Source organism: Cupressus sempervirens, chromosome 5 (genome assembly GCF_028749045.1).
Source record: "Cupressus sempervirens isolate cs-2001-9-10 chromosome 5, ASM2874904v1, whole genome shotgun sequence".
NCBI lineage: Eukaryota > Viridiplantae > Streptophyta > Pinopsida > Cupressales > Cupressaceae > Cupressus > Cupressus sempervirens.
Genome location: NC_143122.1, coordinates 592,527,525 through 592,540,237, shown reverse-complemented (window position 1 = coordinate 592,540,237; position 12,713 = coordinate 592,527,525). Strand labels below are relative to the sequence as shown.

Sequence of the window (12,713 nt, the reverse complement as noted above, 5' to 3'; positions counted from 1 at the left end):
TTTTTGTGGTTACTTGGACACCATGTGAATTGTCAATTTCCTTTCAATGCAATGTGCAGCTATTTAAATTATGAATGCAATGAAGTGAATTTGTGAACACAAGTTACTGAATTACAATTATGACTGGTAATTTCAAATGCTAGAATAATGGAAATGCACTAAATAATAATTAAATGGTTTCATATACATACAATTGGTAATTCAGAATGCCACAATGGAATACAACCAATAGTTACAATACTATCACAATATGATAATGCAGAGATAAATGTATGAATGACTGCAAGGTGTGTTTGGCAGTTCAAACTTCAAAGCAATAATATATATATATATATATATATATATATATATATATATATATATTGGCTGTTTCTAATTTAGCAATATAATAGCATTCACATTACCATGTGAACCGTCTCTCCTATTTTCTGGTATATGCTGCAATTTACTGGATAGTTCTTGGCAGAAGTATGTCGTCTAAGATATTATGTTGTGAAGTATGCAAATACTCTATACAGGAGCCATCTCTAATATGTCTATCATATTGTATGCTCTTTGACTGGTGTTGTCTCTGATCTGCAATTATTATACTTGCATGATGATAGGTTGTGGTAGTAACTGATTCTGCTCTTATCGAGCGAACTCCACAAAGAAATTTAAGTTAATAAAATGAAATCTTCATACCTTGAAGGACTGATCTTCCTCTCCCTTAAGTAGCCAGCCTCACCAAATAGTAGCCTATGTGAAGTCATGTCTTTACATGAGAAATATCTCATGTTTATGGAGTTCACACCTTTTGACAATTGGTCTTAACCGATATCAGTTGAAATCATTTAACAGCGATCTTCTTAACGACCTTATCCATAGTAATATCACTAACTCTTCATTGGTGATGATTAGTTATCATCAAATCCACTATAATCTGGACCTAAGAGTCAATGTATGGATAGATGAGCTACTTACACTCTCTATGGATGTTAATTTTTTCCTTGTGTATCAATAACTAAGATATTGATGAGTCCATTCTCTATATGGAATATCATCTTTTGCATCATACAACCCTTAATTCTTTCTGGGTATTTGCTGAAGGTACATCATGCCCGATGGAAGCGATCCCATTGATTCACATAGTCGATTATTTCCCTGTCAATGTGATTATGTTATTTGGACAAGCCTGCAAGATATCCTTGTTGCAGTCTCCTTTATGAGCCCACCGTCGATTCCTGCTTAAGTAAGATGCCCGTCTGTGGCCCTCTACATACAGTATCAACCGCTATCTGTTCCCTTTAATCATCAACGCATATGCAGTGGTGTTATGATTCGTATATCGGATTGACTGATTTCAAAACACTTGTGTTTGTTGTCATTGGTCTTGCTGGTCAAAGACATTGATCTGGTGTTGACTATCATCGTCCTCCCTGCTTTAAGTTGATAGACTTGATGTCTTTCACCCATCGTCCTCTTTAATCAGGCCACTGTCTTCCTGATTGTTAATCCTGTGATTGACTGTGTTTCTTCTAAGTTGATTACTAGGTTGGAGTTATATATATTAGCCCATGCTTATTATAAGTTTAATTTAAACTTATTAAAACGTTTCTTCAGAGACATGACAATATGCTTATGGTATTCAATATAAAAAAGTAACAACAGACTTCATACTGATTCGCCGGCCTCTCTGTGCACCCCCCTTGCCCGCCCACCCCTGCCCTCTTGGTACAGGCATGTGTGTTTATTCAGTTTATATTGGAATTTTGTTGTTTTCTGTTATGATTATGGGAAGGAACAAAACACAAAATGGAAAAGGCATTAAGCATCACAAAAGTAGGAAAAAGATGTGGTTTCACCTGAAGAATCTGAAAACGCTGCTCTTCATTAGGTGCACTGATTTCAATTTCAGCATCAAAACGTCCTGCCCTTCGTAATGCTGGATCAATTGCATTCACTCTACACGTACAGGTAAACGGCTACTGTTTGAGCTTTGGAAAATAAAAGATTTGTTTTGATATTAAAGAGAAATTAACAAGATTAAAGAAATATATCAGTCATTAAAAAAGTAATGTGCACTATGTGATAACCCCAATAGGAATAGACTAATAAACAAGATAAATAATGATAAGTAGGAGAAAGATAAAAATGATTAGGATTTATAAAGCAACATTCCTTCAAATATTAATTCAAAATTATTTTTATTTCCAATGATAATTCTTCCTTATTTTAATTCTTTCAAACATTAAACAATAGTAATAAATATTATCATAATTGTTTAATAGAATAATTAAGGCATGAGGATCATTTATAAAATTATAATAAATAAATTGTTAAATTGGTGAATGAAGCCACGACCCTTCACATATCGCAACCCTTCCAAACATGTGGATTCCACACATATTAATAACGGCCATTACGGAAAGAAGGAAGGATTGAAACCAAGGAATCAGAGCATACACCACAGCATTCGGAGGAAGAGACAGTCCAACTTACCATAGACAAGGCAGACGTTGCGGGGAAAACTTTCATTTTTTGCAATATCGAACAAGGCCCAGCCTCCAGCACAACTGATGGACATAGCAAGGAAGGAAATACTCAGAAGAGGATACAGACTTAGTCATCGTCAGCAGAAAGTCGGCATCCAAGTTTGACAATTGACCAAGGCAGATGCCATACCCTCCGAGCACCAGTAGAAGGGATACGTGCGTTACCCAGGAGAAAATCAATTGGAGCCTTCAAATGCTCAGATAGAGTAAGGAAGTAACAAAAAACTACCCCCATCTTTGACAAGCATCACCACATCAGTCATCGATATTGTGCAGACATAGAGGCATCCGCAATCAAGAAAGGAGCAAAGTTTTTTGTTGGAGCTGCCGTTAAACCAAGAAATATCCATTCTTCTGCTACAGCACTCACACAACCGCAAGGCAGATAAAGACAGTGTACAGCAATCATTAGATTGCTACATCTCAGAAGAATCAGAGATTCAACCATAGAGTCAGAAAGAATATGTTGCAAACTAAATAGGCTCAGTCTGAGATATACTGAGCTAGGAACCATATTAACAAATAGAGATATGGGAAGATCAAAATAATTCTAAATCCAAAAATAAGAATTAAGGCAAAGCTCATCTATCTCTGAAGGTCAGTATATGCATATGAAAGGATGGAACTACCTATTAAGGTCATCCACAAGGCCTAGACTGAGAAATCTTCTAGGAAGGATGGATATATCGGGATTGATTATTCATAGGGTCTTAAAGAGAGGTAGTGAGAAGATGATGCTTAGTGGAGAATTGCTCTAAACAGCTAGAGCCACAGGAAACCCTCCCTCAAGAACTAAGCATTTGATAATAGTCTCTCCTTGAGAAAGAAAGTAATTGGGAATAGGGATCTTACGTTGATCTTCTCTAATAATTAAATATTGTTTGTTTTTTTTTGGTTCATATCTCCACTAGAATACTAACATCCTTGAAGGTGCAGAAATCGGGAAGCAAGAAGTTTAACCAGATAGATAAGGGACATTACAGTGGTATCACATCATCGATCTTGCCATCCTGAGAACAACATTTTATGCTAAACTATGAAAGAACTAGGAAAACTACCATGAATGAAATGGCCAATGAAATAAGAGCCTTCATGGAACAAACCAATCAACTCTAGCAAGTCAAAATGAAAAATTGGATCAATCCAACAAGGCCCTTCTAAAAGCTTTACAGAATATGGGAAATTCTATTAATAACCTCCGGAATAACTCTTCACATGGGTGAGACATAAGTTCAAATGAACCAGATATTAATGGGTCAACACCATCTAGATTCCCAAGACCCCCTTTCCTACCAAGAGAAGAGATATAGAGAGAAGAGGAGGGAATAGACCAACCCACCAATAGCATTGTAGATAAAGCAAGAGCCTATGCAAGCCTTGAACCTGAAATTTGGGAACTCATAACATTTCCAAAATTTTGTGAGGGTCAAAAACATGAGGCCCCTAAAAGGATAAGAAGGCATATAAACAAAGATTTGAAACACAAAGTGAACAAAGTGATACTACCCAATTTTGATGGATCAAGAAAAATGACAGCCCATGCATGGCTGCAAAAACTAATACACTTAGCCCAATGACTACAGAAGATGCCCTTCAATTTTCCATACTTCACTTAGAAGGAACAGCTCATGAATGGGCACAATGGGCTGCTATCCCTGGGCCATCAAAATGTGACTTCTTACCAAGAATTCTCTCAAAAGCTTATAAAACGGTTTGATCAAGTGGAGCCTGAATGGTACTTCAAAGAGCTAGCCCATTTAAAACAGCATGGAACAGTCAAAGAATTTGCAAATGAGTTGCAAAAACTTTTAGTCATGGTTCATGACTTATCCCAAAGAAGGCTTACATACCTATTTGTTGAAGGCCTAAAAGATCCATTAAAAACATGGTTAACCCTTTAGAACCTCAAGTAGTGGAATAAGCCATTCAAAAGGCCAAGAAGGTGGAATCAAATGTATCAAAGGAAAGATTCAAGACTTACCCTCCTAAAAGTCAAAACAAGTATGAAGGATCAAAACAAGAAAATAAGGAAAAAAAACATGTTACTTTTGTAAAGAGCAATGGAATCCAGGAGATTGATGTCAAGGAAAAGAAGAGATTGGAAAGAGGGATGAATTATCAAGAGAAGTGTTGTGTTTCAAATGCAAAGAACCTTGGGCACGAGACCACCAATATTCCCAAAATATAAATGCATACTCAATGCTTAATCAAGGATTTTCCTAAGAGAGGATATGGAAGCTATATGACCATTGTTGGAAATAAAGCAAACATATAAGGAGCTCAAAGTTAAAAACAAACTCCAATGGATGTCAGGTCTTTGGTATAATATATCTCCAAGCTATGTCTTCATGTCAACTACAACACTTGCTACCCAAACAATCATAGTTCAAATCCCAATAGTCTTGTGTAAATTCCACTAGTGAGACCACATGAATGTTTCAGCACCCTAGATAGCCCACAGAATGTAACATCTGCATGATGTGATTCTTTTATGGACATAACAACAAAATGCAACAACATACTTTTTATTGGCCTCTTGTTAAAAGGCTCTTAATCAATACACATCTGCAAGGCGTGATTCTTTTCCTTTGAAAGAAACATGGATGAGGCAAATGGACCTGATGTTACCTGTTTACCGCATGGGGTAAATAGATTAATGCACACAGACAACAAACAAGAACAGCAACAGCAGTACTCCTTTTATTATTAGCATATGCCAAGAGATTACATAAAGCTTATGATGATGATTTGCAATGATCCCAGATGGGGTATATATATTTCTCGCCGAACCTTCCCGAAGGGGTCCGTCGGCTATATGACAATGCTAATCTACCTGTCAACTACACAATCTTTACCGACGACATCAACCCGTCGGCAACACAAGTTCTACCGACAACATCATCCCCCCCAAAAGAAAAAGTCGTCTCCAGACGACAATTACAAAATATTCGAGACAAATTAACAAGCAAAATACATTAATTGACTAACTACAACAAGATAGATCTGTTTTTGTCACATTACTTTCACATTCATCCCACGCTTGCACCAAACTGGTCTCCAACCCACATTGCATCTGTAGCCTCTGCTAACACAATATTGTCCCCTTAATCAAGCTGACCTTAATAGCTACCTGTGTTACTTTCTCTGCTTCCAACTCCTAGGTACCCTGAGCCAAGTGTCACTCTACTGCCTTCAACTGGATGATCAGCTCCTCCCAAGCTCTCTATGCATCCACCAAGACAGCTTCACGTCCAACACCTACTCCAAGTGCCTCAAAGCATAACATCCCTCTCGAAATGCTTGCTCCAATGTTCTCTCCACCTCTAGCACACTATGCCTGCAGCAGCTCCAGGTCTCATCAACCGATCACACTTCCCACGACTAATAACCGCACCGACTGGGGGTCTAGAGGGAATAGCCCCTAGCGGGGTCTTGGGGTAGGGGCCCAAATTAGCACTCTGAAACCCACACAAAACTACATGGAACACACTATTTTTGGGATTTTCTTCCAATCCCACACTCTTTTTGGCAACTGCTCATGTTTCCTCCTTGTCTATGTATTTCCCTTCCCCTCAGCGTCATACAATATTCATTCTAAACATTTCTGAGTTGTCGTTAGTTTTTTTTTTTCCTGCTCCATCCTTTGCCCATCCTGAACCCAATCAATGAAAACATTCTATGATATTTTGTCTGTCCAAAGTTGCCTCGACTTCTCTTTCCCATACATCCCAAATCAAAAACCTAACCTCTGAACCCCACTCCTTTTCACTCAGACCCCAACAGAATCCAACAGCATAAGAAAACCCCACAAAATGTTGATCAAACTATGATCTGGAATGCTCAAACTGCACGTATCAATACAACAAATTCAATAAACTACGAACCAGGGGTACTAAGAGCCACATCCAAGATCAAGATCTTTAAATCCTTGATCATTCCTCTTCCTCAAAATGAATTGCGTACGTGACGGTCGTTTCGTCCTCTTGCACATGGATGTTCTAGTCTTTATCAATGTGTTGAATCACAAAGCTGCCATTTGTTCCATCCGCAAGAGATTATAACACAAGCCGCGAAAATTTACATGCCATATTCACATTGACATCCTCAGGGATATCAAACACTGTCTACGGAAACATAAAGTATAACCCAAGGAGATCCAAAGCTCAGACCGCAGAAAGCTCACTGCAGGTAAAGGTGTCCACGGACACATGCCCGCGGGACACTTAGTGTCTGCAGAACAAGTGTCTGTGGGACACCCCGTTTGCGGGACAGATGTCCGCGAAACACCCACACACTAACATACTTTCTTTTTCTTTTCTTTTTTTAAAAAAAAATTAACATGTACATCTAATTCTCCCTCTAAGTTCGTCCTTTTTTGATGACAAGGGAATCATTCTGGCATGGTACATCTTTAGCTTTGAACCGTTGATTGCCTCTAGTATTGCTTGTCCATCTAATGTCCAAAACTTTATTGCTCCATTATCACCTACCTCCCGGATCTGGTATGGCCCGACCCATTTGACTTTAAACTTGCCTGGTTTGATTTCATTTTGTCCATCATGCTTCAATACCAATTGTCCCAGTTGGAACTTATCATGCCATGCTTTTCGCCTATTCTATGTCACCTCCGTGGCCTTTTGTGCCTACAATCGTCGAAGTTTATTTAAGTTATACAATCTCTCCCTCAGGTTTTTCATGTCACCCAGTCTGTTCTCGACACTCGGTACCATGAATTTTGTCGGCTAGCACTCCTTGCCGTCAACAATTGTATTCTTAATTTTAGAACCTTCACTCCGTACTACTAAAGCGTTTATTAAACTCTTCCTCTGCAAACCGTATGATGTGTTTTCCTTGTTGCCAGCACCTTTCTACTATATCCATGGTTCAACATAATATTTTCTTTCCACGCGGTCCATTCACAGTGTTCCGTACGGTGGAATCTTTCCTTTCTCTAAGTTCGTACTGTATGTTCTTCCCTTCAGCTGCAGTCATAACTGTCTTTCCTTCTTCCGCTTCTCTGTACTCTTTTGGACATTCATTTTCATCTTCTTTCTCACCTTTGGCGACCCTTAACATATTACAGCTCAATAAGAGCTCGTAATCCTCCATCTACCAATGGAAAAAGTCGTTTACTGAGTCCAAATCATTGTCCGTTGATCCTCCTTCCAACCATGGGACTCCTTCCTAATCCGATTCCATCCGCTGCTTCCCTTCATCCTCTTTCTCGGAATCTGATGACAGAGCTTCTTCGCCCACCATTTGCGTGTGCAGATCAATCATGAATTTTCGTCCTTTGCTTTCTAGTGATAATATATTCTTCTTCCAATCATGTTTAACTTTTGCTTGTATGAGCCATCCACGGCCCAAAATAGCGTCGTACCCTCTCCTTTTCAACGGGATGACGACAAAGTCAAGGAGGAATGGTTGTGTTCCAATTGTCACTAGTTGTGCCATCAGGACGCCAAGAGGTTTAATGTCGTGTTGGTCCGCTGTGAGCAACTGGAATGTAGGTGGCCACAATGTTGGTTGTCCCAACCTCTTCCACGTATCCTCCAGTAGCACATTCACGCTAGATCCTCTGTCCACAATTGTGTCCGTCAGAACCATTCCCAGAATTCCCATATCAACGACGGTCAAATGTCATCCGGATGTAAGGGCTAACAGCATTGGGCCCTCTGTATTTGCTCTACTTTCTTTCTCCTTCCCATGTTCTCCTGGTAATTTAGCATTTGGAGCGATATTTGTGAGTGTCGATCGAAGCTAAGGCATTGTGATCAACAGATCGTTTATTTTCATGGGTACCTCCGTTTGTAGTATCTGTCGTACAATATTCTATTCCACGCAGTTCCTTGTTGAGGTACCTATGGTGTCCCTCAAGTGTGCACTCTCTGCCTGTGTCACTTTCTCAATTTCCTTTTGTACTTCCTCTAGCCTCTTCTTTTCTTCCGCCTGGTCGAGGTATAGTTTTGCTTGCCTCCGTGTAATTGTCGGAACCTCCTCTCTTTCCATCCTGATGGTGATCAAATTTAAACCTAATTTTGGGCACTTGGCATCTTCATGATCGCCGAGTTCGCACCATCTGCATAATAATTTTAGTGTGTTTGCCGTTGTACAGTCTCGGGCAAAGTGGCCCCACAAATTACATGCTCAGCATTAAACCACTGGTCGGTCATTCGCATCGTACTGAATTCGACTTCGGCTACCATTATTATTGTTCATATTGTTGTTGTTTTGCCCTCGTCTATTATTTTTGTACCCTCCAGACGTGGCACCTGCATTATTGGTGTTTCCACTATCTCCTAACGCGGAAGCCTCCTGTGTGAGAAGTACTTGCTGAGGGCCTCTTGTTTTCATGTTGAAAGGGCATTATTTTAAGGAATGTCCCATAATTTGGCAAATCTCACAAAACTAGTTCTTCGGACAGGATCCTTTCGTGTGTCCTTCTGTCTTACATTCCATGCACCAGAGGTCGTTTCCCTTTGTCTCTTTCTGCATGTTCTTAAATTCTTTCATCATTCAGATCATATCTTTCTAGAGAGCGCAGACCTTCTTGCTGCCCTTTTTGTCATCGCTACTCTCTTCTTCCGAAAACGCATCGTCATCTAACTTGGATGAGCTCACTCTTCTTCTTTGTTTTTTGCTCACTTTCCAAGTTCATCGCCCGACTGTATGCTTCAGTGTATTACGATGGCGGCACAATCTTCATCTTCTTTCGCAACTTTGGTCGTAGACTTTTAATGAACCATCTTTCTTGCAGCCCATCCACCGACTTTTTCTCCATTTTATTTATTAAGTCCTTTAATTTCCTGGCATATACTCGAACAGTTTCATTTTTCCCTTGCTTTGTGTTGTATATCTCCGCTATGATCTCATTGTCATCGCACAACAGTTGAAATTCGTTGATAAACTTCTTTTTAATGTTGTCCCAGTTGGTTAATTTTTGGGGGTCCATATCGGCAAACCAATCAATTGCGACACCCCGTAGAGTTGCTGAGAATTGTCAGACCCATTCGTTTGTATCTATTATGCTATTCACCCTCCAAATCGCTTTGCATGTTTTACAGTATCGGATTGGATTGGTCGTACCATCACCATCAAACTTAGGCAACTTTTCCTTTGGTCCCACCATCACTACTTGATTTTGTGCACAAGCGTCGTTCGGTCCTACAATAGTGGCGATGTTTTGCACTCTCACACTGACGCTTTGCACTCCCACACCAGCTCTCTGCAGTCCCACACCGTGGCTTTGCACTCCCACACCGGCACTTTGTGCTCCCACACCGTCGCTGTTTTGTACAAATGTCTTATTTGCAACAGCCGCAAACTTTGGTGAAGAAGGATCTTCTGAAGTTGTCCCTTCTAGAAGTGTATCGCGGACAAAGAGTTCACTCCACGCTCGTGCTTCCTTGGCACTCCGAGCCGTGCGAGTTAATTCCCTTCCATCTGGATTCTCTTCCCTCAGCAAATACAAGTTCAAAAATTCCTCCTTTGCTTCCTCCACCAATTCCACCTGTTGTCGAGTCTCCTCCAACAATTCCTCAGTGCTTTGGTATCCGTCGGCGAGTTGCTGAAATCTCCGTCTGCATTCAGCCTGTTGTGCTAAAATTAAATTTTCTTGTGCGGTGCATATTCCATCTTTGCCCTTTAGCTTATTTCTATCCTTGTTAAGTTGATTTAACATTAGTCTACATTCCTCTACCTTTGTTCTAGGTCCATCAGGTAACGGTACCAAATGTTTACCGCATGGGATAAATAGATTAATGCACACAGACAACAAACAAGAACAGCAACAGTAGTACTCCTTTTATTATTCGCATATACCAAGAGATTACATAAAGCTTATGGTGATGATTTGCAATGATCCCAAATAGGGTATATATACTTCCTGCCGAACCTTCCCGAAGGGGTCCATCGGCTACACAATCTTTACCAACGATATCAACCCGTCGACTACACAATTTCTACCGACGACATTACCCATCTCCAAGATCTCTTTGATGAGATTTTCTATTGCTTCTTTGTAGATTCTGTGCTGATAAGGAGTGGCCATGATACACTTAGAGCATAGTTTATGCACTATAATATACTAAAATCCTCTATCAAGTGGTGATCTTCGAATAATATTACTAAATGCCATATGATGCTTGTTCAAAATATTTTTGAAATCAACATGAAAAATGCAGTACTCACCCATGATAAACTTGTACACATGATCAAACAGCTTGCTGCCCATGCAACTTGTCATTTGTACAATGTCTTTTCTATCCTTTTAGTTGTTAACTTGTTACCACCTCTAGCACTCATTGGAAATTCCCTTAAGCATTGCATCTTCCTTTGAGATTTAAACATGAGTTCCATGGATTAATGATTCTACAAAAACTCACCAAGTGAGTGCAACCATTTGTTACATCCCAAAATTTTGACCTATTTAAAAATATATTATAGCAGTTGTGATGATTAGTTAAAACTATTGATTCCTTGTTCATGTGAAAAGGGTAGTTATATTTAACCATTTTTATTTCATATGAAGTTGGTTGTTAACAATTATTATGTATAATTGCTTAGTGATGATGGTAGTTAACCAATACTTATCATATGTCTAATGATGGTAGTTAGCAGTTGCTTGTTTACTGGATAATGGTAGTTAACTATTTTTTTCACAACTATATTATAAATTGATGTTGATTTTTCATGGAAAACTTGTTATTATTGTGGAAATGTTGCACAGGTGGTTGCAAGAGCAAATAATGGGGAGAAAGCATTGCTTAACGAGATCTATGGAATGGGGCACTACCTTAGTCCATTTATCCAATAGACAAGTATGACCTCTAACTACCTTGGTAAGGACCTAGCTACTGTATAACAGGGTACATACATTGGAAATGCATGTGCTACTTGGACATCATTTAAAACATTTGAATATTTTAACATAATCAAATTCGTACCTTTAATGATTTATGTTGGCATCCTCATCATTTCATTATATATATATATATATATATATATATATAGATATATATATATATATATATATGCACATATCTATAAAGGTATGATGCCACCATGGTATTAAATTATCCAAACTCGTCTCTATTTATATATCTATGCATACATATATATGCATATACATTGGGATGATATGAAGATGAAATAAATTCTCCAAATTATGCACGTATGTAGATATGCGTATCCTAATAGGTAAGACCTTGGATACAATGATACTATGATGATATCATTCGAAAATTTTATATATATATATAGATTATTCTTTTAATAAGGAGTCCTTTGAATTCAGTTTTTAAAATTATAAGTCTCTGAGAGGGACGATGAGTACACTTGGCGATATTCTTTCTTTTGAATCGGTGAACCAAGAAGCCGATAATCTTGTTTGCGATTGTCATCTTGAGCTGCGGCTTCAATTGAAGCTTTCTCTTTTGTTTAAACATGTAAGCTCGACTGCATTTCTTTCAGAGATCATTGATACTACTCTCTTCACTTCTTCTTTCCTTCTCGTGTTCTTACCTCTTCCATATGGCCCAATATTGAAAGTGAATTCCGAGCTTGTTGTTTCCTTGACGAGGGACTCTATATCTGATATCCTTTTTGGCAACCTGAATCATTGAGAGCCGACTAGTCAGGATTAATCAAGTTCATTCCATCATTGATCAGGTTATGTGGATAACTTCTATTCTTTTATGTGGTATATTTATTGCACCCGAAATCTAGATGCAAGTAGGTTTTAAGGACTGCCAATGTTATTTCCTTAATGCATGACTATGAAGTAAAAGACGAATAATGAATAGTTCATTCAATCAAGCTTACCAAGTAATCTGACCATGTTTGAATCTGAAACTGAATGAATATGCAATGTTTATGTTTTCATTCTTAAATCAGCTTGTCCTTCAATTCTGAAATATAATTCTCGGATTCTTTTGAGAGAAGTCCTTGAATCAGAAGGATGGCTTCATGCCAATACTAAATTATTATCTTTCGATCAACTGAGTTTCAGCAAATGAACTAATTTCATTAATGAATAGACACCAAGGACTTACCCGGACTGGATGGCCAAGAAAGAGAGTGAAGAGGTAGAAAGGAAGTTCTGCAAAAACAAGGAACAGGAATCAGATTTGATATGATAACTTTAAAAACTATCCAATAAGTTCATGCATGTCTAATCTA

At 38.7% G+C, this 12,713-nt stretch overlaps 1 protein-coding gene across 1 annotated transcript in view; it reads right to left on the bottom strand.

Moving 5' to 3' along the window:
• Positions 1 to 12,713, bottom strand: part of CDC48B (cell division cycle 48B) — a 150,902-nt gene that overhangs the window by 89,416 nt on the left and 48,773 nt on the right. The window contains exon 7 of the mRNA XM_089832002.1: positions 1,845 to 1,944. Coding sequence (XP_089688128.1) covers positions 1,845 to 1,944 — 100 coding nt within the window. The remainder of the gene's footprint in view (positions 1 to 1,844; positions 1,945 to 12,713) is intronic.